This window comes from Camarhynchus parvulus, chromosome 23 (assembly GCF_901933205.1).
Source record: "Camarhynchus parvulus chromosome 23, STF_HiC, whole genome shotgun sequence".
Lineage (NCBI taxonomy): Eukaryota > Metazoa > Chordata > Aves > Passeriformes > Thraupidae > Camarhynchus > Camarhynchus parvulus.
In genome coordinates, this window is record NC_044593.1 from 5,945,609 (window position 1) to 5,967,804 (window position 22,196).

Consider the following 22,196-nt stretch of genomic DNA (forward strand, 5'->3'; position numbering starts at 1 on the left):
TCGCAGATCAAAGCCGCCTTGTTTGCCTTGTAATGAGGTGTCAAAGCGTTTCCTTGCAACGCCGACAGGAGACACTTTGATCTGCAAAACAAGATGTTTAAGAGCGCTGCTAGCGAGGGCTCCCCGTGTTTTCGCAGCTCTGGGAGGCAGGGGAATATTTGAAGTCTGGTGTTGTTTCCTCTGGAGGCTTCCCAAGCTGTGGCAGAGGATGAGGTGTTGCTGTCACGCCGGAGCCAGGACTCACAGGGAAATCATCGAGCCTGAACAGCAGCCAGCTGGAGAACCAAGCCAAGCATTTTTCTTACAGCTTCCAAAAGGAATTGCTGGGTTTTCCCCCAGAAAAGGCCTTTTTGTCCATGGGAAATGCTGGAGTCAGTGTGAGCTCACTCTGAGTTGTCTTGGGGGAAAACGCTGCAATTCTGGGTGGTTCAGCTGGAGGCTGTTTGTGCTGCTGCTGCCTTGTTCTGGCTTTTCCCATGCCTCGTCCCACGAGGGGTGGCTGGGGTGTCATGGGTGGGGCTGGAGCCGCTCACTTGTCCCTCTGGTCACAGGCTCAGCGCTGGCGCAATGAGAACTACGAGCGGCCCGTGGACCTGGAGGGCTCCGGGGACGACGACCCCTTTGGAGAGGATGAGCTGGACGACATCTACTCCGGCTCTGGCTCAGGGTGTGAGTAACTGGGAATGGTCCCTGGGTGGCTGGGGGGTTCCTGGGATTCCTGGAAGGGCTCTTGGCCAGCTTGGTCCCTGGATGGTTGGGGAGTTCCCGGGAAGGAACTGGCTGTGGGAATGAGGAGCTCCTGGGAAGGTCCTTGGCTGGCTGTGGGGTTGGGGAGTTCCTGGTGAGGGTCCTTGGCTGGCTGTGGGGTTGGGGATTTCCTGGTGAGGGTCTTTGGCCAGCTGTGGGTTTGGGGAGTTCCTGGTGAGGGTCCTTGGCCGGCTGTGGGGTTGGGAAGCTCCTGGGAAGGTCCTTGGCCAGCTGTGGTGTTGGGGGTCTCTGGAGAAGGGTGTCTGGCTGACTGTGAGGTTGGAAGGCTGGAGAGGGGATGTGAGGGAGGGAATAGCCCTTTATCCATCACTCTGAGACAAAAGCAATGGGAGCTGTCCAAAAGTTGGGCTCCAGTGCCTCCATGTCCCAGTTCGGCCTCTGGCCCTACTGGGCAGGACTGACCCCTCACAGACCCCAGAGAGGGCTTTGGCCACCACACGGGCACAGCCCGTGGTCTCTGCTCAGCCTGGAACCATCCATGCTCTCGGATCTTGGGGGTGATGCCAGGGAAATGCATCAGCAGCAGCTTCACTCCTCCCTCTTGTCCCCGTTTCAGATTTCGAGCCAGAGCCGGGGCTGGACACGGCCGTGAGCCTGACCACAGACACGCTGGTGATGCTGCCCACCACGGCGGCCGTGCTGCCCATCACCGCCGCCCAGCCCGTGGCAACGCCCCTGGAGCCATCCCCGACCCCCCAGGACACCACCCCCGGACAGGCCACCAGCGCCTTCCTCATCCCCAGGACCACAGAAGCGCCGGTGGTGCCCAGCTGGAAAGCCACCACCACCACCACCAGCACCACGGCCAGCGAGCCCCCAACCACCACAGCCACCACCACCACCACCACCATGGCCACAACTACCACCACCACCACCACCACCACCATGGCCACCACCACCACAAGCAGCACCACTGTGGCCACAGCCAAGCCCACCACCATCCGCAGGTTCCTGCCCCCCTTGGCCACCAAGGCGGCCACCACCCGGTCCACCACCCTGGAGACCCCCACCACGCCCGTCCCCGAAACCAGCACACCGACAGAGGTGGCCACGTCACGCCCTGTCCCCACCAGCACGGCCAGGCCCAGGGCCCTGCCAAAGCCCAGCACCTCGAGGACTGCAGAGCTCCCCGAGAAAAGCACGGCCTTGCCGCCCACGGCCACCACACTGCCGCCCACAGAGGCTCCCCAGGTAGGAGGCCAGAGCCCTTCTCACCTGCTCAGGGCTCCTGGGCTCCCTGGAAACCAAGCAGTGGCCGCGGGAGGCCTTTGGTGTCCGTCCATCCTTGGCCATTCGCTCTGAGGGAGGTGGAGGCATGTGACGGTGGTCACAAGGGTTCTTGGGTGAAGGACGAGACGAGAAGGTTGACTCCATTATCAGAAGGCTTGATTTATTATTTTATGGTGTATACATATACTATAACTATACTACAAAGAAAAAGCAGGAGAGCTTTTCAGAAGCTTGCTAAACTAAGAATAGAAGAGTAAAGACTGATAACAAGGCCGCTCTCTCCGACTCTGTCTGAGAGAGTTCCCTCCCTGGATTGGCCATCAACCATAAACATCCAAGCTGGGCCAATCCAGACTGACCTGTTGCATTCCACAGCAGCAGACAATCACTGTTTACATCTTGTTGCTGAACTTCTCAGCTTCAGCAGGAAAAAACCTGAGAGAGGATTTTTCATAAAAGAAATGTCTGTGACAGAGGCAGGCTGGGCTCTTCCAGAGCTGGGAGGAGGTGAAGGGGGAGCTCAGCCCGGGCAGGGTTTCAGGCTCCTGGGGCACCCAGGATGTGCCCCCCACCCCGGCGACCCCGCACTGCCTTCTTCAGAGCGGCTTCCCCAGGCAGGAGGGCAGCGTGCCACATCCCACGGGGCACAGCGACTGTCCTCGGGCTTTGGTGTCATGTCCCAGCTCCCGCCCCTCGCCGGGTGTCCCAAACTCTCCTCAATTACCTCTTGATGGTGCATTTCCAGCCCATCGGGTGTCCTGAGCAGGAATTTCAGCTCCATCTCGCATTCAGAGCCCCTCAGGGGCCCTTTGCAGCCGCTTTGACTGAAAGGTGGAGTGATTTGTCTAAACTACTCTCTCTTTTCCGCCTGCAAATGCGTGCTCGGAGCGCTCGGGGCTCTCGCTGACCTTCAATTAATCCCTGTCACAAACGCGGCCGCTCGCTCGTGGGAAGCGCTGTGAGCCGTGCGCTGGCCCCGGGGCAGCGGGACATGGAGAGGGCTCCCACCCCGCCCCAGACAGCTCCCGGCTCATCCCGAATCCCGGCTCATCCCGAATCCTGCTCTGTGACCGAGGCAGGCGGGACGGAGCCGTTTGCCCCAGCAGGGAGGGGTCCGGGGGTGGTTTGGCTCGGGGATGCTCCGCAGACACCGAGGGACACGGGGGAAGGTCCGGGGATTTGGTCCCGAGGGGATGTGCAGGAGGATCCCAGCGAACGGATCAGGGATGGGATGGAGGGGGTGGGATGGATCACATTCCCAGGCAATTGTTGCCCTCGAGGCCGGGATCCCCTTCTTGCCAAGGGAATTGGGCGGGGACAGCAGGGAGCTGGGCTGGGTGACAGCCTTGTGGCCTGGGTGACAGCCCTGTAGCTTGGGTGACAGCCCTGTGGCCGGGGTGACAGCACAGCCCTGTAGCTTGGGTGACAGCCCTGTGGCCTGGGTGACAGGGGCCCATCCTCCTGCTCCTGCCCTGTGCAGCAGGAGCGGGGGAAAGGAGGGGGGAAGGGGCCCCTGGAGCTCATCCAGCAGCACCCAATCCTTCCTCCTGCCGTGCTGGTGTGGCATGGAGGTTGTGTCATCTCCTGTTAGGAGTGAGTCACCTTCGAACGGTGACATACAACCCGCTCTCTGACGACAGAGCCCAGTTCAGGGTCTGGGATGGGATATTGAGGAGAAATCCTTTCCTGTAAGGGTGCAGGGTCTGGAATGGGATCTCTTTAGCAGAAACTACAGGGAACTGGTGCTGGGATGGGGACAGAGAATGGCCCAGCTCAGCCATGGTGGCCTCAGCCACTGGTGACCAAGTTGTGGGGCTGTGTTGTCACTGCGGTACAACTTCAGTGACACAGGGAAGGGACACCCCAATGTCATCCCCATGTCCCCCACGCTGTCCTCAGTCCGGTGATGTCCTCCTTGTGGACACCCTTTGGTCCTTGTCCCCTGCTCCATCTTGTCCTTTCTCCCAGATGGAGCCAGGGGAGGTGACAACAGCCCCCGACAAGGAGCCGGAGGTGCCAGCCAGCAGTGGCCCCAGCGGGGACTTCGAGATCCGGGAGGAGGAGGAGACGACTCGTCCCGACATCGGGAATGAGGTGGTGGCTGTGGTGACACCGCCAGCAGGGCCGGGGCCTGGCAGGAACGTGGAGACGGGGCTGATGGACAACACGATAGACTCGGGCAACTCGGCCGCTCAGCTGCCCCAGAAAAACATCCTGGAGAGGAAAGAGGTGTTGATAGGTGAGATATGGGACCGGGGGTTTGGGGGAGAGGGTCTGGGGGCACAGGGAGCTGGGCTGTCCCAGGAGAGGGGACAGTCCTGGGAAGGACATTGGGATCACCCAAACCCACCTCCTGGAATTGCTCCATGGGCTGTCCCAGGGTCCCCGTGCACTGACAGCTGGGGGTGACACTGAAAGCTACGGGGGTGACACTGAGGACCAGAGGGGTGGCACTGATGGCTGTGGGTGGCAGTGATGGCCAGGGGTGGCACTTATAGCCGAGAGGGGTCACTGATGGCTGGGGATGACACTGAGAGGCACGGGTGGCACTGATGGTTAGAGGGGTGGGCTGACGGGCAGGGGGGTGACACTGATGGAGGAGGGGGTTGCACTGACAGCTGTGGGTGGCACTAAAAGCCATGGGTGACACTGATGGCCACGGTGTCATTAATGGATGGAGGGGGTTGCATTGACAGCCATGGGTGGCACTAAAAGCTGTGTGTGGCAGTGATGGCCGTGGGTGGCACTGACAGCTGTGGGTGCACTGACAGCCGTGTGTGGCACTGACAGCCATGTGTGGCAGTGATGGCTGTGGGTGGCAGTGATGGCCGTGGGTGGCACTGATGGCTGGGGGTGGCACTGATGGCCGTGGGTGGCACTGACAGCCATGGGTGGCACTGACAGCCGTGGGTGGCACTCACAGCCATGTCCCTGTGCGTTGTTGCAGCGGTGATCGTGGGTGGCGTGGTGGGCGCCCTTTTCGCCGCCTTCCTGGTGATGCTGCTCATCTACCGCATGAAGAAGAAGGACGAGGGCAGCTACACCCTGGAGGAGCCCAAGCAGGCCAACGTCACCTACCAGAAGCCCGACAAGCAGGAGGAGTTCTACGCGTAGACGGAGAGCCCGGAGTGCCTCACGCTTCCTCCCTCCCTCCCTCCCTGCTCCAAACCCTCCTCTTCCTGTCCTCCATCCAGTCTCTCTCTCCCCTCCCTCCTCTCTCTCTTTTTTTGGGATCAGACTGTGAATTTTTAAAAGCAAAACCTGCAGCGGCTGAAGGAGGAAACGTGTCCTTGGCATGGGGGGCACGGGGTGCCCGGAGCAGTGCCGCGGTCACACCGAACATCGCCGAGGTGACACCGAGCATTGCTGTGGTCACACTGCGCAGCGCCACGGTCACACCAACCACCCCAAGGTGACACTGAGCACTGCTGAGGTGACACTGAGCACCCCAAGGTGACACTGAGCAGTGCTGCAGTCACACGGAGTGTGCCCAGGTCACATCGAGCAGTGCCCATGTCACATCGAGCAGTGCTGCCGTCACACGAGTAGCACTGAGGCGACACTGAGCAGTACCACGGTCACACCGAGCAGTGCCGAGGTGACACCGAGCATGCCCAGTCACATCAAGCAGCGCTGCCGTCACACCGAGCAGCACCAAGGTGACACCAAGCAGTGCCATGGTCACACCAAGTGCACCACGGTCACAGCGAGCAGCGCCACAGTGACACCAAGCAGTGCCTGGGTCACAGCAAGCGGTGCCGTGGTGACACCGAGCACACCTGGGTCACACCGAACAGTGCCGTGGTCACGCTGAGCACCCTGAGGTGACACCAAGCAGCGCCAAGGTGACACTGAGCATGCCCAGGTCACACCGAGCAGCGCCACAGTCACACTGAGCAGCCTGAGGTGACACTGAGCACACCACGGTCACAGCAAGCACACTGAGGTGACACTGATCACCATCTGGGTCACACTGAGCACCCTGAGGTGACACCGAGTGCACTGCGGTCACACCGAGCGCCACCTGGGTAACACCGAGCACCGCCTGGGTGACACCGAGCACCGCTGGCCTTTCTGCTGGCGGGAGGGACGGGACATGGAGCCGATGCCAAGGAGCCGATGCCAGGGCAGCCGTGCCTGGGAATGCCCTGGAGAGCACGGGATGGGCTGCCCACGGTGCCTGGAGCTCAACTGGACTTTTCCCACCACCACCACCACCACGAACTCTGGGATTCAGACACCTCCTGCCAGCCCTGGGGCGCAGGGGGTTTGCTTTGGATTTATTGCCCTTTTTTTTCCGTCCATAAAGGAAGGAGATTTCCTTCCTCCTGTCTCGTCTTTATTTTTTGGTTTTCCTTTGGAATGGGGTTGGTCGCTCTGCAGGAATCTCCTTCTGCTGGAAGAGAGAACGTGACTCTCCAATGCTCCTGGAACCTTGGGAAAAGCACAAGGGGCTGGAATACCTGGGATTGGCTCCTGGAGTGGGGAAAAAAGGAAATAAATACAAACCCCGGGAATTATCCCTTGGATCAACATTCCAAAGAGCTTGTGGAGCTGCACTGGGACATCCCAGGCCACTGCCATCCGGCCACCCCTGGAATCTCTTGGATCCCCACCTGGCTGAGGGGTTTGGCTAGGAAGGGACTTGGCTTGGGCTGGGTTTTCACTGTGACCGCTAAAGCTCAGCTTTGCTGGACATTCCTTGGGGAGGAGCTGGGAGTGGAGAAGCTGAATCCTGTGCCTGGCTCTTCCAGAGGGGATAAGAGAGCTCTGCAGGGCGTGGGATGCAGCCTGAGGGAGGAAATCCAAGCAGGGACCATCCCTGTCCCCTCAGGGTCCAGCAGGGATCCCACCGAGGTGAGGAAGGGGAGGCAGAACCACGGCTCAGCCCCAGGGCTGGTTGGATCATTGGAAAGATCCCAAAATCGATGGAAACACCCAGGATTGATGGTTTCCCTTTGTTTTTTGAATCCCCAGGACTGATGGTTTTCCTTCATTGGTGTTTAAATCCCGGCACAACCAACGGGGCTGGAGAGAACCCAACCCTGCCACACCCCGGGTGTCCCTCCGAGGCTGCCCAGGGTGCAGATTAATTAATTAATATTTCAATTAAGGTTGTTCAATGAGGCGGCTCTTAATTAGCTGGAGCCCTGTTTGTGGGGTTTTGTTGTCACAATGGTCGTGATCTCGATGGGGTCCCCTGGAGACCTTTGATTTGCTCTTGGAACAATTTAAATGGGAAAATCTGGGGGAAAATCGTTGCTCTGTGAATTAACAGAGCCAGGGACACTTTGGCCCCTGAGGGGGTTGGGGGATTTAGGGTTTCGTGGCCCTGGTGGGGGTATCAGGACAGAAGAGCTTCATGGTGGAAGGGATTTGAGGCCAGAAGAATATTTTTAATAAATATAAATACATATCTCCACTCCCGTACACCCACAGTAACACAGGTGTGGAAGGAAATGAAATCCCTGGAATCTCTCAGTGCACTGGGATGCTTGGGTGGGATTTGGAGTTGGGAAATTGGGAGCTTTGGGCTGCTTTTCGCTGGGATACAACCCAAAATGACGACCTGGCTTTACTTCAGGATAGGGAACAGAGCCCCACACGTGGGTCAACTCTAAATCCTCATTTTTGAGTTGTCAGCCTCAAAATCCTCGTGGTTTGGGTTCTTGGAGCTTGGAGAAGGCCCTGAAGGATGTTTGGGGTGGTGGTGCTGGGAGTGACCATTTCCATGTCCATCCCAGAAGGAGGATGAGGATGAGGATAAGGATGAGGATGAAGGATGAGGATGCTCCAAAGGAGGGAACACACTCGGAAGGAGCCTGGTGCCAACCCAGAGCCACTTTGTGCTGCTCCAGAGGGAGTTTGGACTCCTGGATTTGATGATTTGGAGGATTTTGGCCCTGCTGGGATCACACAAAGGGGAGTGGCACAAGTCAAGGTCACCAAGGTCACCCAAAATCCCCATCTTTTGGGAAAACCTGGATTTAATCTTTGGAGCTTGCTTAAAAAAAATAAAAATCCCTCCCAGCTTAATCTTTTTAATGCTGCTTTTCAGAGCTGCCTCCTTAATCTTCTTCATTCCATTTTTCCCTCCTATTTAATAGTCTGAAGTTCCATAATACAATTTTTTTACTCACTCAAGCTTAACCTCGTCCCTCTCAGCTGGTGTTAGGTTGTAATCCCGGCACTTAAATCCATCACAGCTTCGGGAGTGAGGGAAGCTGGAGGTGGGAGGGTGAGAGGAGCCTGGGCAGGGCTTCTGCAGCAATTAAAATATGAGATAAACACAATAAAAAAAGGTGAAGGCAACTAAAGTGCTAATCAGAAGTGATGAAATAATTCATTATCTCCTGCTCCCACACTTTTGCTCTCCACCTGGAGAGGGATGTGAGCTCCAGGAGAGTTTTTGGGTTTGGAGCCAAATTTTGTGGGTGATGTCACAGCCTCTTGTGTCAGCTCAGCTCCACGGGGGCTGTTGGAGTCAATGTTTGAAGGGCAAAAAAAAAGTCTTGTTCTGGAAAATGTGACCCTGTGCCTCCCTCCAGGGAGCTGGGATGGAGCTGAATATGGCAGGATTTTTTTGGGGAAGTCCATCTCCCCAAATAATCCTGGATAAAGCCATTTCTCCATGAGCAGAGCCACGGGGATGGATAAACCCGAGGTGCAGGTGGAGGCAGCTGCTCCCTCCTGCAGCCACTCCTGCTCCGGGGCTTTCCAGGGATTCCTGGTGGGAACACGGATGGGGAAGAGGAGAGGAGGCTCCACACAGCAGGAGCCATTCCCCAGAGCAGATTTTTGGAGAACTGAACCCCGGTGGGAGTGGAAGTGTCTCTGGCACCATCCCTTCCCAAAGCCGAGTCTGGCACCGTTCCCTCTGCCCAAATCCCCATCCCTCACACTGATCCCAGCCAGGAGCAGCTGGAGCAGTGCCCAGATGTGCTGGTCCTTCCAGCTGTGCTCCCTGAGGAGCATGGCTTTTCCATTTCTTTTCCACCCGTTCCTGCGTGTGTGTGATGTGCTGGAGCCGCAGGGAGAACCTTGGCTGTTCCAGCTGGATAATTTGAGGAGTTTCTGGAATTGCAGGGTGGCGTGGGCTGCTCTGCCAGCTGTGCCAGCCTTGGGGCTCTCCCTGCTGGAACTGCAGTAGGAGAATGATGGAGAATATCCCGCAGGAGAACAGCCAGGAACTCCTAGGCCACATCCAAAGGGAAGGGAAGAGCAGGGAGCCCAAACCAGGGCTGGAATGGGGAGTTTGGGAAGGGCAGGACATGGAAGGGGCCCAGCAGCAGCAGGACCTGCCCTGGGTGGGTTTTGCAGGGTGGGAGTTGTCCCTGTGCTCCAAAAATCTCTCTGCTCTTGGATCTTTCAATGAAAAGCACCAGGTGCCTGTTGGGATGGAGCTGTCCCCTAGCTCCAAAAACTGCTCTGATTTTGGACCTTTCCAGAACAAGCCGTGCTGGGGGGATCCAGCTGCAGGGAAGGGGATGGGACCAGGATGGCTCGGGCTGGGTGACTGCCAGGATGGGCTGGTTTGCCTCAAATTCCCCCTCTCCCTCCCCCATTCCCCCAACAATCCCTGTCTGGGAATCCCTTTGCTCATCTCCAGCTCCAGCATTCCGAGCTCTCCGTGCTGTGAATCCCCAGCTCAGCTCCTTCCACAGGAACAAACCCACCAGCCAAGAACTGGAATGGATTTTTTAATTCCCTTTTCCTCCCATAACCACCCTTGTCAGGACCTTTTCCGTGCTCCAAGGTTTTCTGCCGGGCTCTGAAGTAACTCTGAGCTTTCAATCCAGAAAGGTTTGTGGGGAATGAGCTCCCTGGGATCCCGGGAGAGGGCTGGGGCTGTCTGTGTGTGTATATAATGTGTGTATGTAATTAATGTATATGTAGAGATGTATAGGTGGGCATGGGGCCAGGGGGCTCTGCCCCTGAGGGGGAAAAGGAGGAGGAAAAAGAGGAAAATAAGGAGGAAAAAGAGGAAAAGGAGGAGGAAAAGAGGAAAAGGAGGAGGATTTGTCCTCCAGCACCTCGTGCTGGGCTCTGCAGCCCTTAGCCCCTGTCCCAAGGAATGTGGGATTCAGCCTCATTCCCTGTCCCAAGGGATGCGGGAGTCCCTGCCCATGGGATGTGGGATTTCCTGTCCCAAGGAATGTGGGATTCAGCCTCAACCCCTGTCCTAAAGGATTCAGGATTCCTCCTCATTCCCTGTCCCAAGGGATTTAGGATTCAGCCCTGGCCCCATTTCCAAGGGATGTGGGATTCCTTGTCCTAAAGGATGTAGGGTTACCCCTCATTCCCTGTCCTGAAGGATGTGGGATTCCCCATCATTCCTTGTCCCAAGGGATGCAGGATTCCCTGTCTCAAAGGATGTGGGATTTAGCCTCATTCCCTGTCCCAAGGGATGCAGGATTCAGACTTGGCCCCGCTCCCAAGGGATGCGGGATTCCCGCTCCTAAGGGATGTGGGGCTCCCACTCATTCCCTGTCCCAAGTGATGCAGGATTCCACCTCTCCAATTCCTGCTGCTCCTCTCTCTCCTCCCTGCCCTTCACATCCCCCCGATCCCAATCCCAATCCCGATCCCAGTCCCAATCCCGATCCCAATCCCGATCCCAATCCCAGTCCTGGTCTCGGTGGGTTGGGATCACCCAGGTGGGATCAGGAGCCTTTTATTGCTGTAGGGCCGGAGCAGATCCGGGCTGGGATCCCGGGGTGGATCCAAATCCCCGCGAGATCCGGAGCCTCCCCAGTCCTTGTGCCGGCAGCTCCCCCTTCTCTTACAGGAGCCCCAGAGGGTCTGCAGATCCCAACTGTTCATTTCTGTGTTTATTTCCCCCATTCTTTTGATTTTTGGGTAAAAGAACCCCTGATTTTTTCACACCCCACACTCCAGTGCTTCTCCCAAGACCTCCAGGGCTCCAGGGGTTTTTCCTGCAGGAATTCCCCCAGTTCAGGGTCCCCCCTGGCCGAAGTCACCCCAGCCCAGCTGACAATCAAACCAGACTCCCGAAAAACAGGAATCCATTGCAGTTTGATAGAAAAACTTTTTAAATTCCCCGCCTTCTCTCTCACCACCGCATCTCCAGGATAAACCATCGCCCACTGCTCCTCCTGTAAATAAACATCGAACCTTCTTGTATAAATTAAAAATAAAATAATTGTAAAAAAAGACAAAAAAATTCCATTGATAAACATCCCAAAAATAAAATTTAAAAAAAAAATCTCCCTTTCCAGAAGATTGAAGTAATTCCAACTTCACTTTTTTTTGGAGCTCATTTCCAACCCCTATAGGAGAACAAAACAAAGATCTGGAACACTACAAACGTTGGAGCTTTCAATGAATCCGGGAGGGAAAAAAATGCATGTAAATATTTTTAATAGGAGACATATCTTAAACAGAACTTTTTTTTGTATGTACATAACTCTCCTAGAGTTTAGTACTGAAATGGCTTCATAGTGTCTGTTTCGAAAAGGAAAGGAAAAGAAAATGTTTGTTAATTGTTTTTGTTCTTACTCAATGGCCAAAACTTTAAAAATAATGACAAAAAAAAAAAAAGACTCTAAAAATAATCTTTGCCAATGGATCTAGCACTGTAATGGTACTGTCTATTTTTTTTAATTATTTCTGTGCTGTGCCCATTTATAAAATGAGGAAAAGATAAAAAATAAAGTCATTTAAACATTGTCTGCCCAGGGCCTGGCCTGAGTTCTTGGTGCTGCTCCGGGAGCGGAGGGAGAAGGTTCTGCCTGGTCCTGGGCCCATCAGGGTGGGGTTAATGAATGGTTTCCATGGTAACTGCAGTGATGCTGAGGAACCTGGAACAGCACAGCCATGGATGATCCCAGTACAGCTCTGGGCCATCCCAGCACAGCCTGGAAATATTCCCCTGGAGAGGAGAAGGCTCCAGGCAGAGCTCAGAGCCCTTGCAGGGCCTGAAGGGGCTCCAGGAGAGCTGCAGAGGGACTGGGGACAAGGATGGAGGGACAGGAGCCAGGGAATGGCTGCCAGTGCCAGAGGGCAGGGCTGGATGGGATCTTGGCAATTGGCAATTGTTCCCTGGCAGGGTGGGCAGGGGCTGGGCTGGAATTGCCAGAGCAGCTGTGGCTGCCCCTGGAGCCCTGGCAGTGCCCAAGGGCAGGCTGGGCATTGGGGCTGGAGCACCTGGCACAGTGGGAGCTGTCCCTGCCATGGCAGGGGTGGCACTGGATGGGGCTTAATCTCCCTTCCAACCCAAACCATTCCAGGATTTTGGCTGAGCTGCTGTCACCTCACATCCCACCAATGTCCCCATCCCCACATGCCACCAGTGTCCCAGGTGAGCTGGAGCTGCTGATCCATCCCCTCCTGGAGTGAGAAGTGGAAGCAGCCCAGACCCTCTCTCAGCTCCTTTCCAAAGGGATTCCTGGAAATTCCCATGGTGGCACACCTGCCAGGCCTGCTCTTGGCCTCCCTAAGGACACCCTGGATGTCTTTATCCAGCTCCGGCCAGGCCAGACCTCCCTGGATCCATCCCTGGAGCAGCAGGCAGGGTTTGGGTGTCCCCATACCGCCCTTGGAGCCATCCCCAGTGCCAATGCCAAAGCCCAGGAGGCTCCCAGAAATATTCCCCCAGCCCCAGTGATGTCCTGCTGGCCCAAAATCCAGGGAACATCCTTCTCTTTGGGCTTGGGGAATGGGTTTTTGTGACCCTGCTTCCCTCAGGAACCTCTGCTCCAAGTGCTTCACCCCCTGAGGGGTTCAGCAGCTCTCAGGATATCCCAGCCCTCAGCCTCCAGCAGGGACAAATCTCCTGGGAGCAGCTCAGGAACCCTCTGGCCACAGCACCAGAGCCCCATTTCTCTCCCTTTTCAGCCCATTTCCCAGAGCGGGGCAGTTCCATCAGCAATCCCTGCCTGCAGCAGCAGCTCAGCATTCCCGTTGGGAAGGGCCCTAATCCCGGCCTCCAGCCCCAATAATGACCCCACTGTGCTCTGCTCCCGCGTTTGGCAGAGCAGAAATGAGCAACTGCCTGCCTGAGGTGTTGGAATTCGGGCTGAAGGCTGGAAACAGCCCCTGATTATATCCCAATCCCCATTTTTTATTTATTTTCCTCCCCAACGGCTCTTACAGGAATTTTCCATTCCCGCGGTGCCGTTGCAGACCCCAGGATTTACCAGGACAACACCAAATGTGGTTTATTTGGGATTTCTTTTGTACCCTGTGAATCAGCCTCTATAAATCTCTGTGATGTGAGCAAAGCACACAAAAATAACACCGGGATTGGGATTTCACCTGGAAAATGAACAGCCCAAAGGCACCGAGCCCATGGTGGCTGACAGGGATTTTAGGGAACAGCCACACCTGAGTGGCCAGGTGACCACCTTGGGGACACACAGCTGGGGAGGTCCTCAGGTGCCACCCCTGAGCTGTGGAGGGTCCTCAGTGGGTCCCAAATCCTCCCTGAGCTTTTCTGGATACCCCAAATGAAGGGGATTTATCCCATGCCCCGACCTGCTGCTCCCAAGGCTCATCCCAGAAGCTCCTGCTCTGCTCCTGTGTCGTGGTTTGAGAGGAAGTGAGTTTTCTGGGATGCTGTGGTCAAGCCAGTGGGTGCTCAGATTTGAATATTGGCACCTGGTGTGGCCACTGAGGATATGGATACGCCTCTGGGAACACAGGGGTTAAAAGCAGAGGACACCCAGGGGTGTTACAGTGTGAAGCAATGTCCTGTCTTAGCTTTCCCACTTCCTCCTAGGTGTAGTAATACCTTCTCCCTTCCCCTCTCCCTGCCTCCTGCTGAGAGATGTCCATCAATCTCAGTTGGTCAGCAAGGCCATCGTCTGATAGGTGAAGTTCAAAAGATGCCTCTCAGCCCTGGGGACAATTGGGTCATCCAAGTGTCATTTGTCCCCTGAGCCTCCCCCCCTCCTACCTGGTTGGTAGCTCACCTACCCCTGTCCCTGAGCTTAAAAAGACACGGGACCATGCGGTCGGCATTCGGTTGGAGCTGTCGCAACATTCAGAGGCCTTCGTGCCCAGGAATAAACTCTGGATTATGACCCCCTAGCCGGATCCGTCCCCTTTTCCTCTTTGCCTCGCCTAAAGCTTCTCCATCAGAGGTCAAGCCTGAGTTCTGTTGCCTGGACTTGTTCCAAGAGCCAGCTGCAACACACAACTAACCAAAGGTATCTCTGGGGTGAAACACCACGGCTGCCGCCTTTGGTCACGCAGCGAGGGCCAGACAAGCCCAGGCACGTTCCACCTGGTAATATTGGGATTTTATTCCAACACAGGGGAAGCTCTGTCTTGGGTTCCAATGGTGAAAGAGTTCAGAGCTCTCCCCTGCCCAGCGGCTGCGGGCTGGGCTGGGGAGGGGAAGCCATGCGGCCGGGTGAGGTAGGCCTGGCCCCGAGGATAGAAGGGTGGAGAAGCACCAGGAGGCCCCAAGGATGGAAGGGTGGAGAAGCACCAGGAGGCCCCAAGGATGGAAGGGTGGAGAAGCACCAGGAGGCATCGGGCAGCTCACCCCCCTCACCAGGAGACAGAGAGAGTGCACCTGTGCCATCTTGAAATCTGATATCATGTGCTGGCTGCACAGCCCGGCCGAGAAGGAGAAGGAGGGAGTGCAGCAGGGGCACGGTGAGAAGTCGTGGGAGTCCTGGGCAGGCAGAGCCTGAGATTTTAAGCCTTTCCTTGAATAATGGAAACCTTACGAATACTGATCCTCCTGGATCTGAATGAGAAGAGAGATAGACATGAAATGGAGGAGGAAATGGGCAAGTGTGATGAAATTCGTGCAAGTGAAAGATGTTGGAAGAGTGGAGAAGAACCTTAGGTGGGAGGAGGTGATGGAGTGGCCTTTGGCTGGACTTCTCTTGTACAGCCATGGACAGAACCATGTTTCCTGTGACACAGAGACTGCATCCAGGGGGGGCAATGGCTCAGAGCCATGAGGGTTCAGTGCTGAGACCCCTCGGCCCCAGGGGGTGAAATCGGGGGGGGACAGATGTCCCAGAGGTGAGACTGTGCTCTGTTTGGAATGGGACAAAGCATCCTTAAAAGCACAACCCTAGAAGCAGCTGTGGTCCATGCGCAGTGGTGAGAGCATGGGGCATGGAAGGAAGAGGTCACGGCGGCAGATTGTACTCCGGGCGGTGCCACAAGTGACATGGAAACAGACGAGGTTTCAACGGTGTTTCCTGGGGAAGCCTATGGCACAAGAAGGACTCCTCTCCTCTTGATGAACTGAGAATTGATTATCTGAAGGGTGGAGATGGACTGAGAGTTGGTGATCTGAGGGATGGATGTATTGAAATTTGGTGGGGGGAGGAGGAAATGTTTTTGGAAGGTTTTCATTTTTCCTGTGTGTTCCTTTTTACATATAGTTGTAATTTAGTTAACAAAGTTTTCTCTTCTTTATTTCTAAGTGGGGGCCTGCTTTGCTCTATTCCCGGTCACATCTCACAGCAGACACCAGGGAGAGTGTATTTTCATGGGGGCACTGGCATTGCACCAGCGCCGAACCATGACATCCTGCCCCGCTCTGTGGACACACTGAGTCCCCTCCTGCCTCCCTGGAAAATCCAAATCCCATTTCAGACCCCTCTGCATTCCTGGACATAAACAACCCCTCCCCATCCTCTTTCCCACCTCTTCCCCACCCTCCTCGGCTCCACAAATCCTCCTCCCCGAGCCTCCTCCACGTGTTTCTTCCCACCTTTTTTAGCTCCTGGCCCCTTTCCCTGCTTTCCAAGGACAGGAAGCCCTTGAGGACAAAGAGCGCTGAAATCCCAGCGGGAATGGCCGGATGCAGCTCCCTGTCCTGCCCGGGGGGAGCGATGGATATCTGGGCACTCCGAGGAGTTTCGGGCCATTGTTCAGGATTGGAAGCAAAGAGCAGAATTCGTGCTCCAGGAATTCCAGCATTTCCTGAGCCCCGGTGGTTATTGCAGCAGCTGAGCCAATGTTCCCGGGTATTTACCTGCTCCAGGACAATCAGCAGCGGGAATGCACCTTTGGGAATTGTGTCCCTCCTATTCCCACCTATTTCCTGCCCTCCAATTGTTTTCCCCAAGGCTGAATCCATCCCTGCGCAGGGATAGGACAGCTCGGCCGTGTCCCACATCCCCGAGGACAGAGAATTCCCTAAGGGAGCATTTCCCACTATAGAAACACTCGGTGTTTATCCAGGACTGCTGGAGCCTGGACACTCGGTGCCTGGATTTGCATTCCGTGAGGAATTGTGCCCGCTGACAAATCTGTGTTCCATCTAACGAGGAAAGAAGCCAATTAAAAATAATGGGGAGCCTGAGCTGCTGCCTGGAACAAAACAATGATGATTATAATTCTAATAAAGACAAAACCCATCGCAGAATTCCCACTTAGATCAAATCCAAACCTTCCGAGCAGATCCTGCCTCCCTCATTTTTGTAACCCTCTCCCATCCCACAGAATCTCTGGGAATGGGGAATGGGAACAGCTGCTCCTGATAAAGCTCCCGTCCCATTTCCTCCCCGGCAATGAATTCCAGAGGGAAATATGAGCTGCTCCCACCATGGCTAGGGCTCCTGGCATTTTCATGGGATTTCTCCTGGATTCAGCCCACTGTGTTAAACTGGGAGCAGGGATGGATACTGGGAAGGGATTCTGGCTGGCAGGGTGGGCAGGGGCTGGGCTGGAATTGCCAGAGCAGCTGTGGCTGCCCCTGGAGCCCTGGCAGTGCCCAAGGCCAGGCTGGACATTGGGGCTGGCAGCACCTGGCACAGTGGGAGCTGTCCCTGCCATGGCAGGGGTGGGCTGGGATGGGATTTAAGGTCCTTTCCAACCCAAACCATTCCAGGGTTCTGTGATTCCTGGAATTTTTGGGAAAGGCTCATGACAGAGGTAAGGGACACCCCCCTTCTCTCACAGCCTGGAGATCTCTCCAGGTCTGATCCAAACTCACCTGGCAGGAGGAGCTGCTGGGTGATCCTTGCATCCCACCCCAGAAATCCTCAGCATTCCCTTTAAACAGCATCCCTGGAGAAGTCTGGGAGTGCTTGAGGCGCCTGTCAGACCCCTCTGGATCCAGCTGGATCCCATCCCCTCCCAGGACCCTTGAATAGGTCAGGAGCTCATTTTGGGATATCAGATGAGGCCTCTGTGTGGAAATGCCCCCTCCAGCCGCCCATCCCGGCATTAAACAATCCCTGGGATGTTCCTCACACAGGGCAGGAGGGATGTTTGCCAGGAATGTTGCAGCTGTGCAGCTCAAGGTCCACAAATCGGGGATCTGATCCCTTTGAAAACCCCATGGATTCCCACAGAATGCCCTGGGAACAGGCAGGATCCCGTTCAGGATCAGGACAGGGAATTTGAGGGGCAGCAGGAGAAGGAATCAGGATCCCCCCTGCCCTGTCTGGAGCACCCTGCAGCAATTCCAGAGGCAATCAGCTCGGATTTGAATAACCGAACCTGTTTGAAATGTGCTTTTCCCCCTTTATTCCCTCACCTGTGTCTCCTGCAAACATTCCCGGCTCTGCTGGCTATTTTTAGACGCCGGGAATTAACACCTTGATTTGCATTTTCCCTGGGTTTGGCCCGGCTCAAAGCGATTTCAGGTAATTGGATAATGACAGGGGCAGCCGGGGCGGTGACAAATCGGTGACAAATCGGTGACAAATCGCCACACCTGGGTCACAGGAGGGACCTGCAGTGCCCCCAGGGAGCCGCTGGAAGAGGGGAACAGAAGGAATTTGGGCAGAGAGGAAATTTTTTGGGGTAAAATCCTAAAATCCTGCTGAAGCCAGGAGTTTTTGTGAGTTTTAAGCTTTTGGGCTGAGCTGTTTCTTTGGGAAACTGAGGCCCAGACAGGGATTTCTCTCCAATCCCCCTAATCCAATATTTTCCCTCCTGACATCAGCTGGGGGTGCAGATGGGGATGGGAGCGATTCCTTCTGCTGCTCCTGAGCTGGAGCCGAGGTTTCCTTCTGGCAGGGCTGGTCTGGAGTCAATTCCTGCTGGGAACGCCAGGTCCTGTGCCCAGTGGGGCTCAGCTTCCAGCCTGAACCCACATTACTGACCCCCAGGGAACTCCCGGGGCTCTGGCCCAACCCTTGGAATCCAAATCAGGGCAAGAGCAGCCAAAATCTGTGAAAAAGCTCAAAAACGAGCAGGTTTGCAGGGAATCCTTTCCCGTGTGTTTTGGAATCAGAGAATCCTTCAGCCTGGAAAAGATCAGGGAGTCCAACCTGTAACCCTGCCAAGGCCAGCGCTGCCCTGTCCCCAAGTGCCACATCCCCAGGGCTGTTAAATCCCTCCAGGGATGGGGATCCACCACTGCCCTGCCTGGACACCCTTTCCATGGAGAATTCTGCCCAAAAATCCACCCTGAGCCTGCCCTGGCCCAGCCTGAGGCCGTTCCCTCTGCTCCTGTCCCTGTTCTCTGGCAGAAGGGTGGATGTCACCTCAGAAGTGGTGCCCTGGCGAGGGGTGTCCCAAACCTGACGTTCTGAGCTCTCCACATCTCCACAGGAGAACCTGGAGGGTGCTTTGGGCAGGGAGCACAAAGCCCCAATTGCTGTGGGATGTCCAGAGTGTGTTCCTTGTTCTCCCGCTCCACCCAAAAGGATTTTGGATCACAATCTTCCCATCTCACCTTCCATGTCTGCTCTGAAAAAAACCTTATTCAGATCCTTAAATCCTTCTCCATGCTGCTGCCACTTCTCCTATAATGTCATGAAATCCTGGAATGGGTTGGGTTGGAATGGACCTGAAATCCCACCCAGTGCCACCCCTGCCATGGCAGGGACAGCTCCCACTGTGCCAGGTGCTCCAGCCTGGCCTTGGGCACTGCCAGGGCTCCAGGGGCAGCCACAGCTGCTCTGGCAATTCCAGCCCAGCCCCTGCCCACCCTGCCAGGGAACAATTCCCAATTGCCAAGATCCCATCCAGCCCTGCCCTCTGGCACTGGCAGCCATTCCCTGGCTCCTGTCCCTCCATCCTTGTCCCCAGTCCCTCTGCAGCTCTCCTGGAGCCCCTTCAGGCCCTGCAAGGGCTCTGAGCTTGGCCTGGAGCCTTCTCCTGTCCAGGTGAATAAACAGGAGAACCTGGGACAGCAGAAGGTGCCCCTTCCCTTCCCTTCCCTTCCCTTCCCTTCCCTTCCCTTCCCTTCCCTTCCCTTCCCTTCCCTTCCCTTCCCTTCCCTTCCCTTCCCTTCCCTTCCCTTCCCTTCCCTTCCCTTCCCTTCCCTTCCCTTCCCTTCCCTTCCCTTCCCTTCCCTTCCCTTCCCTTCCCTTCCCTTCCCTTCCCTTCCCTTCCCTTCCCCCTCTGCTCTCCAGATCCCTTTGAACATTTTTGGAGCCTCACTCTGGGTGAGCTGAGCAGGTTCCAACAACCATGACACAAACCAGGCCCTTCCACAAAAAAAAAAAAAAAAAATAATTCCCAAACCACAACATCTGGGGCAGTTCTGGAAAATAAAAGGAGGCTCTTCCTTGATTTTTTTTTTTCTTGGGGGGAACAAGACTCCCACCAGCAGCACAACAAAAAGCTTTTGAGCCTTTTCCACGTGGCTGGGATTTCCTGCCTTTGGCAGGGGATGCTCAGGGATCAAATATTTCTCGGTTTTCCCAAACTGGAGATGCTTGGAAAACAAGAGGGACCAAGTGATCTCGGCCTGGTCTTGATTTCTCTTCAAAAATGACCTGCAGGAAAAGCTCTGGGAATGCCACTGGGATGGCAGCTCCTGGATCTGCTGGGGAGCCTGGATTTATCCTACTGGGATGGCAGGGATGGCTCCTGGTTGTAGGATACAGCCTGGATTTAGTGCTTTGGGATGGCAGGGATGGCTCCTGGCTGTAGGGTAAAGTCTGGATTTATCTCTTTGAGCTGGCAGGGATGGCTCCTGGCCTTTGGGTAAATCCTGGATTTATTCCACAGGATGGCAGGGATGGCTCCTGGCTCTGTCTGGATTTATCCCACAGGATGGCAGGGATGGCTCCTGGGTAAATCCTGGATTTATCCCACAGGATGGCAGGGATGTCTCCTGGCTCTGCCTGGATTTGTCCCACAATACCAAGTGACTCTGGAACCCTTTGGAATAAGGATGCTCACAGGGAGATGCCTCTTCCCAGACATTTGGCTCCCATTCCCACCACATCCCTGCCACCCATGTGGAATTCCTCTCATTCCTGGCCAGGACCCTGGGGAAAAACCGGCTTTGAACACCAGGCCCCCAAAGTGCCGCTTTTCATGTCAAGCCTTGGAGAGGGATTTGCTTTGGAGTGTGTTCCTGTGATCCTAAAGGGGCCATTCCTCAGTCACTTCCTGATCCACACATCTTGGAGCCACATTCCAGGTGGAATTTCCCTTCCCAAACCCCCCATGTGAATGTAGCTCACAGCAGGGACTCTGCCAGCAGCTTGTGAGGGAGGATGGTGAGGAGATGCAGCCATGCCTCGTCCTGACTTCTCTGGAAAACAAGGGAAAAACAGGGAATGAACCCCAAACCCAACCCCACCACGTTCCTTATCCATGGAGCCAATGATGTGGGATGATATAAAAAGGATCAGGTGCACAGCAGGTGCTGAGGCCCTGGCACGGGGTGCCCCGAGGAGCTGTGGGTGCCTCTGGAATTGTCCAAGGCAGCTTGGATGGGGCTTGGAGCGGCCTGGGATGGTGGGAGGTGTCCCTGCCCTGGGCAATGGGGTGGGCTTTAGGGTCCTTCCAAGGCAAACCATCCCATGAGGATCGCACACCAGAGAGCTTGGGGCACGGGGCAGGTGAAGGGTGCAGGGGCTGGGGCTCAGCAGCTCCCTCTGGAATGCAGATGGATCAGGGAAGCGCAGGAATTGGGGTTTTCCCAGGAGTTTGGGGTGTCGGGGAAAGCAGCAGCAGGGAAATGCTGTGGGGCAAAGCCTGAGGGGGACGGGGGATCCCAAACCCGACATTCCCAGCTCCCCCGGCACCCCCAGCCCATGGAAGCGGGAGCAGCGGGAGCGGGGCTGAGCCCGGAGGGTTTAAGGGATCCCGGAGCTGCTCCTGCCTGGGCTCCAGGCCGATCCCATTGCATTCCCGGCACAAAGGGAGCTCTGTGGGGCCGGGAGGGCCTCGGGAAGGGCTCGGCATGGAACGGCAGCCGGCCAAGGGCGGTGTGGCTCCGTTTGAAGTGCCAGCGCTGCGGCTGGATGGGTCGGGGCTGTTCCCGGGAAGGGGGGTTGGTGTTTTCCCAGCGATTCCGCCTTTCAAGCGCAGCCGGCGCTGCTCTGCCTTTGGTGGCGGCGCTCCCAGCTGGAGCTCAGCCTCGGTGATGGGGGCACGAAGAGATTCATCCAGCCCTGGCAGTGCGATGGTGGCAGGGACAGCACTGCGAGCTCCCATTCCCACCTAACTCGATTAATTCCTCACCTAAATTAATTTCTAACCCCCATGTCTCAAGTGTTACCAGACCATTACATGCCACCGTAACAGTTTTATCGAATCCTTGCAAGCCAACACGAGTTGGAGCAGAGCCACAGACAGCCTAAAGTTTTGCTGGAGGTGAATTTGGTTCTTCAAAGCATTGACTCGGGAAGCAGCGAGTGGTACCCACTGGAGTTCTGCAAACCACCCCAGGTCTGAGCCAGTCTCCTCCAGTGGCTGCACAAATGAACCAGACAGAGGCAGCCCAGTGCTGATGGGGACATTTCCACATTGCTGGGCTGGAAATGGGGCTGTGAGTTCTGTCCCCAGCTGTCAGAGCTGGGGCAGCTCTCTGCTGTTCTTGGGGCAGTTTTCTTGATCTCTCCCACAGCCAATCCTCCCTCCAGGAGATCTCTGCTGTCCATGGCCACTGAGTGTCCCTGCAGGGCTGATCCAATTCCAGCATCCCATGGGGAGATGCTGCGCCCAGGGGAGGAGCCAAGCATTCCTCCCTGGATCCAATCTGAGCCTGGAGCAGCACAGCAGCCTTTGCCCCCTGCATTGCCAGAGGAGCAGCTTTCTGCTGCCCTGCATTGCCAGAGGAGCAGCTTTCTGCTGCCCTGCATTGCCAGAGGGAGCCCAGGCCCATCTGCAGCAGCCCTGGAGCTGCAGAGGAAAACTCCCCCCTTGTGCAGGATCCCTGCTCCAGCAGCAGCACAGCTGGCACTGCAGGAGGGCTGAGCCCCCATGGGATGGGGCTGTGCCACCCCTGAGCCACAGCGTGCCAGGGCCTGCTCTCACTCTGGCAGGCTTTGTTTGCACTATTGCATTGG

At 56.1% G+C, this 22,196-nt stretch overlaps 1 protein-coding gene across 1 annotated transcript in view; it reads left to right on the forward strand.

Moving 5' to 3' along the window:
* SDC3 (syndecan 3) overlaps nucleotides 1-11,690 on the forward strand; it is a 50,900-nt gene extending 39,210 nt beyond the window's left edge. Inside the window, exons 3-6 of the mRNA XM_030964371.1 lie at nucleotides 552-669; nucleotides 1,325-1,959; nucleotides 3,967-4,237; nucleotides 4,946-11,690. Of these exons, the coding sequence (XP_030820231.1) occupies nucleotides 552-669; nucleotides 1,325-1,959; nucleotides 3,967-4,237; nucleotides 4,946-5,112 (1,191 nt within the window). The 3' untranslated portion in view covers nucleotides 5,113-11,690. The remainder of the gene's footprint in view (nucleotides 1-551; nucleotides 670-1,324; nucleotides 1,960-3,966; nucleotides 4,238-4,945) is intronic.
* Nucleotides 11,691-22,196: the final 10,506 nt, after the last annotated feature.